This window comes from Pediculus humanus, genomic scaffold (genome assembly GCF_000006295.1).
Source record: "Pediculus humanus corporis 1103172107617 genomic scaffold, whole genome shotgun sequence".
Taxonomy (NCBI): Eukaryota; Metazoa; Arthropoda; class Insecta; order Psocodea; family Pediculidae; genus Pediculus; species Pediculus humanus.
The window spans coordinates 235,977-252,260 of NW_002987231.1; the positions used below are offsets into that span (position 1 = coordinate 235,977).

Sequence of the window (16,284 nt, forward strand, 5' to 3'; positions counted from 1 at the left end):
AAGTTTTTTTTTTTTTTTGGTATTCTCAAGGGCAATTTTGCTTTTAAAAAAAAAATAAAAAAGGTGAAAGTGATTTACAACCTCTCAATTTCCCTGCCCTTATCACCTCCTCCCTCCCCCCTACTACATTTGTTTCCCCCTCCCCCCCCCGCATCCTCCTCTCAATCAAATGATTATCTCAATATAGAATCTGCGGTCCATTCAAACGTGATCTTATTATTATTATTATTATTATTCAAATTTTTTTTTTTGTAATAACAAACAATAATTTTATCTTTTTTTTGTGTAATTGATAATATTTATTTATTTATTTACTCTATGGAAATCGTAGAAATAATTAGTTTTCACTTTTTTACTTACTTATTTATGTATCGTTTTGGTTACCTTTCTCTCTCTCTCTCTCTCTTTTCTAACAAATAATTTTTTTTTTTTTTTTTTAATTACAACTTTCATTCGGATTAATAATAATAATAATAATAATAATAATAATAAAATTTTATTTATTGATTTTTGTTTGAGATATTCATTATTAAAATAATAAAAATTTTATGTATATATAATTGTTTAGTTAACAAATTTTATTAGGGATTTAATAATAATAAGGAGGGGGGAGGGGAGGAGATTAATGAATTCAAAATAAATTTATTAAATTATTATGATTAATAATAATAATAATAATAAGACTAATGAACCAATTATTTTTATAAATTTAAAATTAACTTTCTTTAATTAAACGGAGATGAAAAACACACAATTTGAAAGCATCGTATAAAAGTGAAAATTAAATAATAATAATAATAATGATAAAGAAAAGTCGATTTGAAATTGAGTAGTAAAACGAGATTTTGTGATTTTCACTAGTCTGGTTAACTCATAGTGACGTCACTGTGTCACTGGAGTCCAGTTCAGGAAATGTAAACTCGTTTTCATTTGAATAACATGGTCTGACGAGAATTTTTGTGACGTCATAGGTTAGCATCACTGTGTATTCCTTAGGGAACAAAGAATTGTGGATCATCATATTATTATCATTATTTTCTTGAGTAGTACATCATAATCATCATCATTATTGCTGTCAATGAGAAATTTATTATTATAAATGGACCACCCGTAATCTCTCGCGAGAGAGAAAGAGAGAGAGAGAGAGAGAAAGAGAGAGAGAGAGAGGTCATTTTAATTAACTCAGGATAAATAAAAACATATTTTTTATTACATTCGCGAGCACAACCATACGAAAACGGATGTGCCACGTAAGGTTTTACAAAATGATAATAATAATAATAATAATAATAATAATAATAAATTTAAAAAGAAAAAAAAACTTTCTAAGCTGACTAGTTTTTTTTTTTTTTTTTTTTTTCTAAAAAAAAAATTTATGAAAAATTATGTAATGATTTGATTTCTTCTTCTTCTACCTTTTTTAAAATTTCTAAATATTATTATTATTTATAAATTATTATTATTATTATTATTTCGATATTAATAAATTTAAAAGATGTTAATAATAATTTATTAAAAGAGATTTCTAAATCTATATATATGTATATAAATAATTTAATTACTGGTGAAATTTTTTAACTAAAAACGATTTATTTATTTATTTAAATAAATTTATAAATGATTTATTTTTCGTTTGCGAACGTTAAAAAAAAAAAAAAAAAATAATAATAATAAATAAATAAATTTTATTTTGTAATAAAAGTAAAAATTATATGGGGTGTGTGTGTGTGTGTGCGTGCGCGTGCTTGTTACGTAATTTACTTATGTCTGTGACTTCTTGTATGGATGTTTAAACGTTTTTTTTTTTTACAAACTTTAAGAAAAAAAAATAAGCGGAAAAAGAAAAAAAAAAAATTAAAGTAAAATTTCTTCCTCGTACCTTACGTACCTTACTTCATTTTATTACTTAATAAACACGTTAAAAATATTTTTGTACGTTATCATTATCATTATCATCATCATCATTTTCTTTTTTTTTATTGATGTTAATAATAGTGCCGCCGCGGCAGCCGCCATAGTAGTAGTCTCGCGTTTTTACTTTTTGAAATTGTTTTATAAAAAAAAAAAAAACATCTTATCACTTGATTACGTTTTGTAATAGTACGCACACGCACACGCACACACGCACTCACTCATCACACGTCTGTCAATTTTTTTTTTTTTTTCAAACAAAAAGTTCTAATTATTTTTTTGTAACAAACAACCGCCATTCACCACTTAAAAAAAATATTACAAAATTATTATTATTATTATTTCTTACGTTATTTAAAAAAAAACTATTTTATTCGTGTCATCGAACTCTCGAAAATAATAATAATAATAATAATAATTATATATTTAATCATTCGTTAATTAATTTAAAAAAAAAAAAAAAAAAAAACCGTTACGAGTTTAAAATGTGTTTTTGGTATGCCTAAGAAAAAAAACAGGAAGTAATGAACGAGATAATATGTACTAATGACATCTCTATGATTTTTTTTCCATCTCTATGTTTTTTTACTCTATGTTTTTCATGAAAAAAAAGGAAAAATTTCGTAAGGATTATTATTATATAAAATCTAAAATTGTTGTTGTTTTATTTATTTATTTTTTTTTAATTCACGCAAACTATAAATTATAGTTATTGCATTATGTATCGTTCCTTTTTTTTTTAATAAAATAAATTAATAGATTTTATTGTAACGAATTTTATTTAATAAATATAAATAATAATAATAATGAGGGAAAAAGTTGTTGTTATAAAAATTCGTTGTGAGTACGACGTGCCTTCGGACACCACGAATTAAATTAATAAATAATAATAATAATAATAATTTTTCCTTTTTTTTTTTTTTTTTTTTTGAAATCATTTATTACGTTAATAAAAAAAAAAAAATTTTGTGAAATTGTTATTATTATTATTATTATTTATTTTTTTGCGATTTCGGATTACTTTATAGAATAATATTATCATTATTATTTTTGTTTTCGCGTGTGAAGTAATATAAAAAACTCGGGTGTCGAAATATTCATTCATTTCCGTTTAATAATATGTTTTATTATTATTATTATTATTATTATTAATAACTTCTTCGAAACAAAAAAAAGGAAATTTAATTATTTTTATTTAAAAATAAAAAAGTAAAAGTTATTTTTTATTTAAAAAAAAACCGGATTTGTGATCAAAATTTTTATTATCCATTCGAGTTTCTTTTAAATATCGAAAACGGATTTTTCTAGAAAAAATCACAGCGAAAAACCTGTTGATGATGATGATGACGAATAATAATAATAATAATAATAATAATAACCATAAAATGATTTCTTTAAATCTCGTAACCAAAAAAAAAAAAAATTTAACGGAAAGTTCATCATCATTTATATGAGAAAATAATAATAATTATCCGGTTAAATTAATTTAATTTAATTTTTTTAAATTTTTTATTTATAATTATTAATCAATTAATTTTAATTAATAAAAATAAAAAATTTAGAAAAAAAATTAATTATTTAATTATTATCCTCTTCGTTTTATTAAAATCGACCCTAATAAATTTAATTTTATCGCAAAATCCGGACTTTTAATTATTATTATTATCATTTACTTTCAATCATTTTTTTTTTTTAAAATTTAATTATTATTTATTGAAAAAAAAAAAAAATTCGAAATCGAATGAATGAATGAATGAAGAAAAAAGTTTAAAAAATGATGGATGCACTTATGGTTGTTTGTATTATAGTAATAGTAAATGTTTGTATTTTTTTTATTTTTTATTTTAAGTCAATAAGTTAAATTAGCATAATTTTGTTTAAAGTACTAAATTGTAATTTAATTGTAGTTAAAGCCCCCCCCACCTCCCATAAAAAAAAAAAAAAAAAAATAGAAAGATTTATTATTTTTACTTACAGATTCAGTTTCCAGGGCCGAGAGCATTTCGTGATTCATCGGATTTGGTACCTCTTCAACAATCTCATATATTAGGAAATTTTCATCATAGATTTCACCCGACGAGGCCAACATTTCACTTCGGTGTTAATTCTCCATCGATTTATAATCAACAATCTCATCAATTCGTACCACCTCAACAACAACAACAACAGCAGCAACAGCAACAGCTCAATCAAAGAAATTTACAACAAAATATACAATTGAATTCTCCCGGATTACGTCAAAACGTTGGTTTAAATCAAAATTCGGATTTGGTCAATCAAAATTTTAAATCGTTGCCCCCTATAACAAAATCAAACGTTCCTTTCGGTTCCTCTAATCAAGATCCATCGATAAAAGACGCATATCCAAGCAATGCTCCCCACACTTTAAAATTTTCAATATCTTCACAAAATTATAATCCAAATCAGGGTAAACAATTTTCAAATTCTGTATCATCTCAACCGAAATTAAATAATCAATTTATCCAAGGAAGAGGTTTAGGAGTATCTCAAGTTCAACCCACTAGGCCAACAACTAATCATTTATCATCGGTAAATGTTCAACAACAACAACAAACGAGTCAGTACAACACTGGTCAAAAAGTTCAACAAACATTTTATCAAAATCCTAATACCTATTCTAAACCTGTACCGACTTTTAATCCTCCCACTTCGAATTCTTTACCTCAACAACCTTTTAACACGATTCAATCATCAAATTTAAGAACAACTCAACAATCGAATGAATTATTATCGACAAACACATTTTCAAACAAACAAGTTTTAACGAATAATGTTAATTTTAATTTGAATTCTCAACCTCATCATATTTCTCCTCTTCTCAATTCACAAATCAGAACAAATTCGGAATTTAAAACAAATACCAATTTAATACAACAACAGCAAAAAACTAATGTGGAACCACCAGTTTTACCAACAAATTTTAGATTTCCAACTGATCCAACTCAGCAAACTTTTCAAAGAACCAATTTGTTAGGAAACCAACAATTGTATCAAAATAATAATAATAATAATAATAACAATCAACAATTAGGACAATTTAATTACCCGTCGGTGCCATCAAATTTTGAACAACAAGTAACGGAACAACCTCGACTTTTATCATCTCAACAACAAATATTAAAATCTCAACCGCCATCGGTTGTTCCTCCTTTCAGTTCGACTTTACCCGATTTAACAGGTAGAAAATTGGCTTTTGAAAAAGCACAAAATCATTTACATCTTGCCCTTAACGAAAAATACTTGAGCACACCACTTACAAATATCATTCCGACATCTTCTCCGAGTAAAGAAACTTTCACGACAGCACCAGCTTATACGAAACCTAAACCCGTCGTGAAAGAAATAACGATTAATTTAAACGATCATAAAATATCCGGAGATGGTTTACCACCGCAATTGTATATAAAAGACACACGTCAAAAAGAATATCAAGAAATAAAGAGTTCGAAAGAAGGAGGTAAAGAACAGAATAAAAAAGAAAAAACACAAGAAGAACTTATAAACGAACAAATTCATAAACTTTTACAAAGTCATAATTTGGAAATAGTTGGAAAAGATAACGAAGCTCAAACAAATTCACAAGAAGCTCAATTATCAAAAGTGTCTGAACAATTTCAAAAATACAATTATAGCGTTCAACTTTTAAACAGCGGCGGATTGTTAAGCGAAAGCAAAGTTAAACCAACAGTTGCTCCAGAATTACCACCTCTTCCCGATTTACCGGAACATATTAAAAAACAATACGACATAAAATTGGTTCATAAAGATGATTTACTCAAACAGTTTGATTTATCAGGAGATCATAATTTAGGAAATGATTCTTCTAAATTGTTTATAGCAAATGGACAAAAATTAGAAATTGTACAATTTTCCAAAGATGGAATAATGGATAAAATTCCAATTGGTACTAAGAATGCGGTTAGAGAACCAACGACTACGGCTAAACCTCCAAAACTTTTATTCGAAGAATTGACCAAAGAAGTCATACCTCCTGGAGCTAATTTTGAATTAATCAAACATAAGGGAGATGGTCAAGTGGAAAAAGTTAATGATTTCACGGGTGGGAAAAAAGTTACATTTGTTTTCTTAGAGGAACAAGAAGATGGTTCGGTTAAAATTCAAGGAGTTAAAGGAAATGGTAATCAAGATGCTGATGGTAATGAAGTTGATTCGTTAATTAAAAAAATTAAAAATGGTTCTCTAAAACTTCCGCCATCTTTAAAATCAAAAGAAATAAGTGATGTTTATGGTTCGTCAACGGAAAAACTTTTGGCATCTCCGACGGCAACCGTTAATTCCAGGTCTATTCAAAACCTTCCATCCTTGTCTCCCAATTACGTCGAAAAAGAATATTTATCTAATCAAAGACCCACAACTGAATTTACTTTCAACGGTCCATCACTTTATTCTGCAGATGTGACTTCGAAATTTACACCATCCTATTACGAAACCACTCCTCAACCTCCTACTACCTTTTCACCCAACTTAAATTACGTCAGATCAACAACCGTTAAAACTCAAGAAAAATTTAGAACGCGTTTTACTCCAACCGTACCTAGTTTAGACACTTTCACTCCAACATTTGGATCCCGAAGAATAAAACCAACAATTTCTTCGAGAATACAAAGTCCAGAAACGGCAAGACTATCGCAAACAGGATCTCTTTTAGACTCTCAATCAGAATTTTCCGACTATAGTAATTCAGAAATATTAAGTCACAGATCTACGGAATACAGAGGACAAAAACTTAGAATACCTCAGGATGTGGTAGCCGAAGAATCAAATATAAATGCCGTTCGACCACTTAATGAAGTACTTAAAGTAAATGGTTTGAACGAAATGGCCAAATTTCTCGAACAATCTGGTTTGGATACGATTCTTAACGAAACAGGTACAATATACATAAATAACGAGTAACGGTTATTAAAAACTTACCACTTTTATTTTTTTTTTTTAAATAAATTGTAAACAAATATTTTTTTTAGGTCCTTACACAATATTCGTACCAACGGATAAAGCATTTAAAAAATTAGAAACACAATTAGGAGGCCCAGATAAAGCAGAAGAAAAATTTCGTGAAAATCCTAGACTTTTAAGCGGTTTGCTTTTACATCACGTTGTTCCCGGATCGTTTAGGGTTGAAGATCTTCAAGATGAAATGACCGGCGTTAGTTTAGCCGGAACTCAACTTCGTGTAAACACATATTTTACCGATAAAAAACAATCCAAGGAAAATAATATAGTTACCGTTAATGGAGCAAAAATAATGAGCGAAAGTCAAAATATAGTTGTGCCACAAGGATTGGCTCATACAATCGATAAAGTTTTATTTCCACTTCCCATCGGTGACATTTTTCAAACATTAAAAAGTGATAGAGAAAAAAGATTTACAAAATTTATAAAGGCATTAGAACATTCTGGACTTTCTGATTTACTAACAGGTCAATTTCTTTTCCTTTTAAAACTTTTGATTCTAATATTTCTATTATACTTAATAATATAAATTTTTGTTCCCAGGTGTGAAAACTTATACCGTTTTCGCTCCTACCGATAAAGCATTTTCAGTTTTAACGGATTCAGAATTGGACAAATTATTAACCAATCAGGAAGCTGCAAAAACAATAGCTCTTAGACATATAGTACCAGGTACTTTGTACACAGCCGGAATGAATTATTATCAAGTAATGGATTCTATGGAACCTGGACAAAAAGTAGTCATTAAGAAAGAAATAGGTATGTAACATACTATTATTATTATTAACACAAATGAAAATAAATTTTGATTAATTAAAAAAATTTTTGTTTTTGTCAAGGTAAAATAAAAGCAAATTCGGCTCAGATCACAACAGGAAATATTCCAGCAACAAATGGAGTCATTCACGCTGTGGAAACACTTCTATAGCCATTTTATTTTAGTTAATTTTTTTTTTTTTTTTTTTTTTGATAATTTCTTCTCCTTTATCATTGTAGGTATTTAAATAAAAAAAATTAAAATTCCTTTTTAATAGACTAACCATTTATAATTTTTTTTTTTTTTTACTTAAGGTGTGCAGCTGATAATACTCGATCCATATCAATTTAATAACAACTGGTTGATTACAAGAAAAAAAAAAAAAAAAATTTATTGTTTAGTGTGCCACAAACAAAAAAAATATTTTATATTTGAATCAAATTTTTAAAAATATCAAGGATGGGTTTTTAAAAAAAAGTATTAAATATGTTAGGAGTATAATAAATATTTAAATTTCAGAAATAAAATATTTTTGAAAAAAAAAAAAAAAAAAAAAAGAGGCCAATTGTATATATAATCATCGATTGTTTTTAATTTTTTTTTTTTCGCTATATATATAAATAGCACATTTTTAAAAACTTATCAGGCCTAATTTAGATAAATTAATAATAAACATTATTTAAGTTAAAATATTTTTTAATAAATAATTTTGAATGCATTAAAATTGTATTTTTTTTTTTATCGTAATAATCATCAAATTTTTATAAATTCAATTAAAAATAAGTACTCACCCCATACTGTTTTTATTTTGTATGTAAATTAATAATAATCTTCTGCTTTTTATTTTGTTTACTTTCGAGAGAGAAAAAAAAAAAAGATGCCAATTTTTAATGACTATGTATTTAATTACATAATAAGTATCTTGATAGAATTTGATTTTGAAGTATACATATATAACTTTTTCATAGAAATCAAATTACAAAATTATATAGTCTCAAATTTTTGGTGACATAATTAATATTTTATATATATATATGGGAAAATTTTATTTTTTTTTGCATCAATATAATTTTAAGTGACCAGTTACTGAATCAATAGTACGTACAGGACCTGGGCCTACAGCTAAAACAGTTCTCGTACCTGAAGCTACTTGAGTTCTTCCAGCATCTCTAACAACAGAAACAATCAGTCGATTATCACGAGCTGTTTCTGCTAAATCCATCATTTCTTTTTCACTTTCAATCTAATAAAATATTTAAAATAATGTTAATAAAATTGAATTAAATGTTTCTTAAAACAATTATTGTGTGTTGCAATATTTTAAAACTATTGTAAATTTTATAATTATTTTTTTTGCAACTAGCATATGGGAATAAGTTTTAATTGAAACAAACTACCTTAACAACAATTTTGGGCTGACCCGAATTTCTCCAATTGTTGAATATTTTTGGCGCCTTTTCCCGAGAAGATTCATAAGCCATTACGGCTGCGTGACTGCACTGAGCAGCCACTTTTCCTTTACCCATTTTTAAATCATTTCTAACAACTAACACTAATTTATTTTCACCTAAATTATTGTCATATATTATACTATCACTTATATCAGACCTTTTTTCCCCTAAGGACATCATTGTTTTTTCTTTTATTGATTTAAAATGGGTAAACTTATTCCAGAAATTTAATAAAAAACTACCACAAACTAACCCTCCCGCAAACACTAAAGCATTATTTACTAAATATTCTGTCATTATTGTTTAGATAAAAGTGTAAAATATTTATATTAATTTTAAGATAATTAATTTTTAACGTGCGGAACGACCATTTATAAATTTGAAAAAGGCGGTGGAATTTATGTTTACACAATGTCAAGTTAACGAGCACTTGTTGTAAGGTTATAAGGCAATGTTTATTTTTTATTTTTTTAAACTAATAATAAATGAGTTTACTTTGAAAAAAAAAAGAAAAATGTTTGTACTATCGCTTATAGAGATAAATTTAATTTGTTTTCTTTAAGTTTTACGTAGTTGCAAAATAAGAATAAAATAAAGTTTAAAATTTGGTTTTATAAAAATTTTTCTTTATATTTAATAATAAAGAAAATTTATAATATTAAAGGATAGCGGCGCAATGTTTATGTTTTAGGGGGGAAAAGTAATAAATTAATTGCAAATTTACATTTATATTTTTCAAAATTTATATAACTTTAATTATTATCGTCAATGACATTATTATTTTAATAAGATAAGGTTAAAAAACAATTTTTAAAAATTTTAGAAAAAAATATTCAAATTACAGGTTTTTTATTTACTTTAAGTAATTATAAATTATCTATTTACATAACTTTTTAATAAAAGTGAATAATTTATTTTAGATTATTTAAAATATTACTGAAACAAATCTGAGCATATTAAACAAATCAATGTTTTATTTATCGTTTGTGATTGTTTCAAAGGTGTAAAAAAAAAAAAAAAAGTAGTTTGAAATATCTTTATCAAATTTTTAATTCATTTTAATTTTATATTTTATTTAGAAATAATTTTTTAAAAAAATTTTATGTATATATATATATATATTTTATATTAGTAAATGATTATTTCAAATTGACTTTTTCAACATTTTCACCATATTTGCAAGTAAATGTTTTCCTTCTGCCAAAACAGTTTAGAAGGCATTCAATCAGGCTTAATGCCCAAACTTTTCTGAAAATTGAAAAAATAATAATTACTTGTAAGAAAAAAGGGATAAAAAACAAACTTTATTATTGTGAAGTTTTTTGTAAAACGAATGAAAATTTTTTTGAATATTTACATAACATTAAACGATTCCAGTTGGAGAAAATATATATTTCGCAATAAATTTTTGAAAATGACGAATAAATTTTTAAAAAGTGTACATCATTTAAATTAAAAAAAAAAATATTGTCAACTTACAAGTTATACAAACATCTATTATTTGGTAAATTGTTTATGTAGCAACCTGTAAATATTAAAATATTTTCAGATGCCAAATAAAAGAAATAAACGACAGAAGTAATTGATAGTGTTAATAAACCAAATTGCGAATTAATAACTTCTCCTAATTGATTTAATCCGCTCCAGTTGCCTCCAAACAATGTTTTGTTCATGAATACTAACTATAGAAAATATTAAAAAAATAAATAAATCATAATAAATTTCAAAAACCAAACAAAATGAATCAATAATCATTGACAAATAAATAAACATACTGAGTTTGATGTAATAGTATTAAATTCTGCAACAAAATCAACTAAAGGGATCCACATTAATATACTGACTAAAATAATGACTATTAGGGATGAAATGGCCTTAAAAATGAAAATTTTTTATTAAAAATAAATTTTAAAAGGATGTAAAAAAAAAAAATTGAGAAAATTTTGAATAAGCTCACATAAAATGTATATAGTGCAGGAGGGGGTTGATTAAAGGTGCAGGGATAACAGGACACGTGATATAAATTATTACGAAATTTTTTTCTTTTGTTTTGTTCGAATATCAAATTTGGATAAAGCCATAATATATTTTTTTCATTTTGCATTGATGTAATTTTGAATAAAAAATACGTATTAACAACACACTTGATAATTTAGATTTACATATATACATTCGAAAGTGGAATTTTTACCGTTTCATAATATTGTATATAATTATTGTTTTAATAAAAGGCGGTGACTGGTCATTTGAAAATTTTAATGGCGGAATTACAGTTAATGATTCAGGTTAAGTAAAATTCTTTTTTTTTTTTAATTTCAGGTAAAATTTTTTAAAATATTACACTTTTTGATATCGATCTATGATTTTGATTTCTTTTGCGACTGCTTCGAGATCAAATCAAGGTGATTTCACTCGAATTTAATTTTCTTGTTACCAAGGTAACATCACATTCATCTCCCCAGATTTTTATATTTTTTATATTTCATTCATCTTGTTTTCTATATATTTGTGTAGTTTATTTTTAATTAATTACCTCTTGTTCAGAAATATAAATTTTATCAAAAAAAAAAAAAAAAAAAGAAAGAAAAAGAATCATGAATCCTATTGAATCATATAAGAAATTTAATAATTTTCCTTTATGCAGGTGTGAAAAATCAAAAATGGAAGGCGGGGGGGGGGAAGGAAAAAGAAAAGAAAAAAGAAAAGATAAATGATTTTCTTTTTCTGAAGGGAAAAAAAAAAAAAAAAAAAATTGTTACAAAACAAACCAAGTTGAAATGATACAGTATATATATAAAATGTGAAAACGAGTCTCATTCGTCGTTGAGTTAACGATCAGTCAACATCAAGTTTTATTTAAGTGAGTTTTTTTATTTTTTATTTTCTATTTATTATTATTATTATTATATAAATTAATTTTTTCTCCAGTATTTTATTAATTAATAAGTAAGTTATTTATTTATGTATTTATATCGTCGGAAATAATTTTTTAACGTTAAAAAACTTTTTAAACAAAAATTTACCGCCATTTATATATAAATTAAAAATAGAAAATTTTTATTTTTATTCAATGTTTAGCTTTCGTAAGTTTTTTTTTTCCCCCCACAATTTAAATGTCATCAACTATTAAAAAGTTATTAATTTAATTGTTAATAAATTAATTGATTTTAATAATATAATAAATTATTAATTATTTGTGTAGAATAAGAATAATTTTTGGATAATAACGTCACTCACAAACAAACAAACGCCAAATTTTATTTATAAATTAAATTTTGTCAATTTTAAAAGTAAAATTTTAAAATTTTTAAACCTGGAGAAATAATAATAATAATAATAATAATAATAATAATAATTGCCCTTGATTTGTTTTTCTATGTAGGTTAAAATTTATTAGTAAAAGTAATAAAAAAAAAAAAAAAAAATCGATATAATAAATGACTTGACCATGTTCGTGAATATTTTTTGACAACAATTAAAGGTTTTCTGTCAACTCGCCAGTCAGCCAGGCCTTACATAAGAAATCATTATTATTATTATTATTATTATTATTATTATTATTATTATTATTATTATTATTATTATTATTATTATTATTATTTTTCAAGGTTTTTTTTTACTTTTCCTTTTTTTTATTTATTTAGTTAAAAGGGAAATTTTCTTTTACACATATTAACAGGAAATGATTTTTTCTACATTTCCGGGAGGAAAAATAAAAGGAAAAGGAAAAAGTTTTTTTTTTTTTTTTTTTTTTTTATAGTATCGTTTTAAATTACGTAATAATAATAATAATAATAATAATAATAATAAAGAATGGCGTAAAAGGGGGCTTAAACATAAAGTGACAGTTTATTATTATTATTACAAAATAATAATGCGTTAAACCTTATGCAAGGCCGAAAGGAAATTTGGTCACGGTCATTACGCGAATGTCGAAAATTATTATTATTATTATTATTATTATTTCGATAAATATAATATTTTTTTTTTTTTATGTATACATAAATGTTTAATAATAATAATAATAAGTTATTCTACGATTATTAATGCTATCAAATACTTTTTTTTTTTAATTGTTATTTAAATGATGACCGTTACTTGCATACAGAGAATTAATTATTATTAATAAATAAATTGTGGGGGTGTTATTATTATTATTATTATTATTATTATTACCTTTTCCGGATGTTTCGGTTAACAAAAAGTATGAGTTAATTAAAAGAGAGAGAAATCGAGATAATGTAAAAAAAATATTTCGTAGTAATTGTTAAGCAAGAGAAACCTGAAGATTTCTAAATAAAATAAATTTTTTTTTTTCTCTTGTCTAACGACTCGATGAGAAAAAATAATTTACACGTGATTTTGCGCAGTCAAGTTTCCGCCTTTTTTTTTTTTTTTTTTTTTTTTTATTAACTGATATTTTATATAACAAGTGGAAAAGAATAGTAATAATAATAATAATAATAGTAATAATAATAGTAATAATAATAATGGTTTACCAAAGGTGAGATTTTAACGCGATGGGTTTTTACTATTATTATTATTATTATTATAGATTTTTTTTTTTTTTTAAAAATTTAAATGGAAGTTTTATTGTTTATATTAATATTAAATATAAAATAATTTTATTTTAATTATTTGCACAGGTAAATAAATAATAATAATAATGGAAGTTAAAGAATTTAAAGAATTTGCTAAAGAAATGATTGATTATGTCGGGGATTACCTTGAAAACATTCGAGACAGGTGAGAAATATAATTTTTTTTTTTTTTCTGTTTTTTTTCTTAAATTTTTTTTTTTTTTTTTTTTTTTTTTTTTAGGCAAGTTTTACCAACTGTGGAACCGGGTTACATAAAACCATTGATACCAACAGAACCGCCGTTGAAACCGGAATCATGGCAAGATGTCATGCAGGATATAGAAAGAGTCATAATGCCGGGTGTCACTCATTGGCATTCTCCAAAATTTCACGCGTATTTTCCAACGGCTAATTCTTATCCAGCAATCGTTGCTGATATTTTAAGCGCTGGAATATCCTGCATAGGATTCACATGGGTAATTATTATTATCATCGACTGAATTTTGTGATACCTCTTGTTGATTGATTTGTTTTCTAATTTTTTTTTTTTTTTTTTTTTGGTATTTTCAGATGTCCAGTCCTGCGTGCACCGAATTAGAAGTTGTCATGTTGGACTGGTTGGGTAAAATGTTGGGTTTACCAAAAGAATTCTTATCGAGTACTCCGGGAGGTCAAGGTGGTGGAGTCATTCAGGGTACGGCGAGCGAAGCCACCCTCGTCGGTCTTTTAGCTGCCAAAGCTAAAACAATACACACGTTGAAAAATAAAAATCCTGGATGGACGGAAGGTACGATCGTTCCTAAACTCGTCGGATATGCTTCCGGTAAGTAAATTTTTTTTATCACTACTTTTTCTACTTTCCGCGAGCATGATTTTCCGTACCTGAAATTAAAAATTTTGTTCAGAACAAGCTCACAGTTCGGTGGAAAGAGCTTTTTTAATCGGAGGAGTAAAATGTCATCAATTGCCTACGGATGATAAATTTCGCGTGACCGGAGACACGCTCAAAAAAGCCATAAGAGAAGATTTAGAAAAAGGTTTAATACCATTTTACGTGGTTGCCACGTTAGGTACGACATCCGTGTGTTCGTTTGACCTTTTGAAAGAAATCGGACCCGTTTGCAAAGACGAAAATGTTTGGCTTCACGTCGATGCCGCTTACGCAGGTTCATCTTTTATTTGTCCAGAATTCAGGCATTATAACGAAGGAGTAGAATATGCGGAATCATTTAATTTCAATCCGCATAAATGGATGTTGGTTAATTTTGATTGTTCGGCCATGTGGCAAGTTTTACACTATCATTATCATTATCACTATCATCATCCACAAACCTTTTCCGATCGATTAACGTCCATTTTTTTTGTGTATTTTATTCAGGTTAAAAAATCCAGATAATATCGTGAATGCATTTAAATTGGATCCTGTTTATCTTCAACACAGTCAACAAAATGTCGCTCCCGATTATCGCGTGCGTATTAAATAAAAAAAAAAAATTTTTTTTTTTAAATTTAAAGAAAACAAATAAATAAATTTGAGTTTACAGCATTGGCAAATTCCATTGGGGAGACGTTTTCGTTCATTAAAACTTTGGTTCGTTCTAAGACTTTACGGTGTTGAAAATTTACAAAAACACATCAGGAAACAAATTTCTTTGGCACACGAATTTGAAAATTACGTTAAAAATGATTCGAGATTTGAAATAATTGGCGAAGTCACGATGGGATTGGTTTGTTTCAGATTAAAAGTAAATAATTTTTAATTTTTTTAAATTTAGTTTATTTCGATTTGTTAAACATTTTTTAACGAGTGCAAATTTTAAAAAAAATTACAGGGACCGAACGAAATAAATGAAAAACTTCACGAGAAAATAAATTCAAATGGTAAAATACATTTGGTACCATCTAAAATAAAAGGAAATTATTTTCTAAGATTGGCCATTTGTTCGAGATTTACTCAATCGTCGGATATTTTATTGTCGTGGGAAGAAATTAAAAATTTAGCAACGGAAATATTAAAAGAAAATTAAAAAAAAATAAAAAAATAAAATAATTTTATTATTAATTTATTTTAAATTATTGTGAGGCTTTTAATATCGAAATTATTGCATATATATATAAATAAATAATAATTAATAATGATAATTAAATGGTTTTAATCACATTTAAAAGCTCAAAAGGAAAACAAAATGGTGGACCAAATACAATTAAAAATTTAAAATTTATTTAATAGACAATAAATAATAATAATAATAATTCGTGACAATATATTGTTTTTTTTCGTAACGAATGATTGATTGTTAAATAACTTACATAATAATAATAATAATATTGACGAAATTTTTTGTAAAAAAAAAAAAAATAGATGAGGCCAAGGTAAAAAGTGAACGGTTAAAAAAATTAAATTGATAAAAATTTTATTTTTAATGTTAACCATTCGTTACGATTCGAAGTTTTTTTATTATTATTATTATTCACTCGTTAACCTTCAAATAATAAAATTTTAATTTCTTATTTACTTCCTGTTAAAAATATTAAATTCGTTAATTAAATTTGTTAATAAGAGACAAAATTATCAATAACAAAAAAAAAA

At 25.4% G+C, this 16,284-nt stretch overlaps 4 protein-coding genes across 4 annotated transcripts; 2 read left to right on the plus strand and 2 right to left on the minus strand.

Annotated features, from left to right (window-relative positions):
* Nucleotides 1-3,685: 3,685 nt before the first annotated feature.
* On the plus strand, nt 3,686-7,834 carry Phum_PHUM248810 (uncharacterized protein; the record flags this gene model as incomplete). The annotated part of the gene is made up of 5 exons (XM_002426291.1): nt 3,686-3,706; nt 3,889-6,823; nt 6,918-7,373; nt 7,450-7,665; nt 7,758-7,834. The coding sequence occupies 5 exons, from the start codon at nt 3,686-3,688 to the stop codon at nt 7,832-7,834; spliced, it is 3,705 nt and encodes a 1,234-aa protein (XP_002426336.1).
* An 889-nt stretch (nt 7,835-8,723) lies between these two features.
* Nucleotides 8,724-9,294, minus strand: Phum_PHUM248820 (peptidyl-tRNA hydrolase 2, putative; the record flags this gene model as incomplete). Its single annotated transcript, XM_002426292.1, has 3 exons — nt 8,724-8,906; nt 9,061-9,230; nt 9,255-9,294. 3 exons carry the CDS (start codon nt 9,292-9,294, stop codon nt 8,724-8,726), a joined length of 393 nt encoding a protein of 130 aa, XP_002426337.1.
* Nucleotides 9,295-10,253: 959 nt separating this feature from the next.
* Phum_PHUM248830 (uncharacterized protein) lies at nt 10,254-10,946 on the minus strand (the record flags this gene model as incomplete). Its single annotated transcript, XM_002426293.1, has 3 exons — nt 10,254-10,362; nt 10,594-10,796; nt 10,890-10,946. 3 exons carry the CDS (start codon nt 10,944-10,946, stop codon nt 10,254-10,256), a joined length of 369 nt encoding a protein of 122 aa, XP_002426338.1.
* A 2,834-nt stretch (nt 10,947-13,780) lies between these two features.
* Nucleotides 13,781-15,721, plus strand: Phum_PHUM248840 (Aromatic-L-amino-acid decarboxylase, putative; the record flags this gene model as incomplete). The annotated part of the gene is made up of 7 exons (XM_002426294.1): nt 13,781-13,860; nt 13,936-14,170; nt 14,265-14,517; nt 14,600-14,978; nt 15,073-15,163; nt 15,239-15,439; nt 15,527-15,721. 7 exons carry the CDS (start codon nt 13,781-13,783, stop codon nt 15,719-15,721), a joined length of 1,434 nt encoding a protein of 477 aa, XP_002426339.1.
* Between the last annotated feature and the right edge of the window lie 563 nt (nt 15,722-16,284).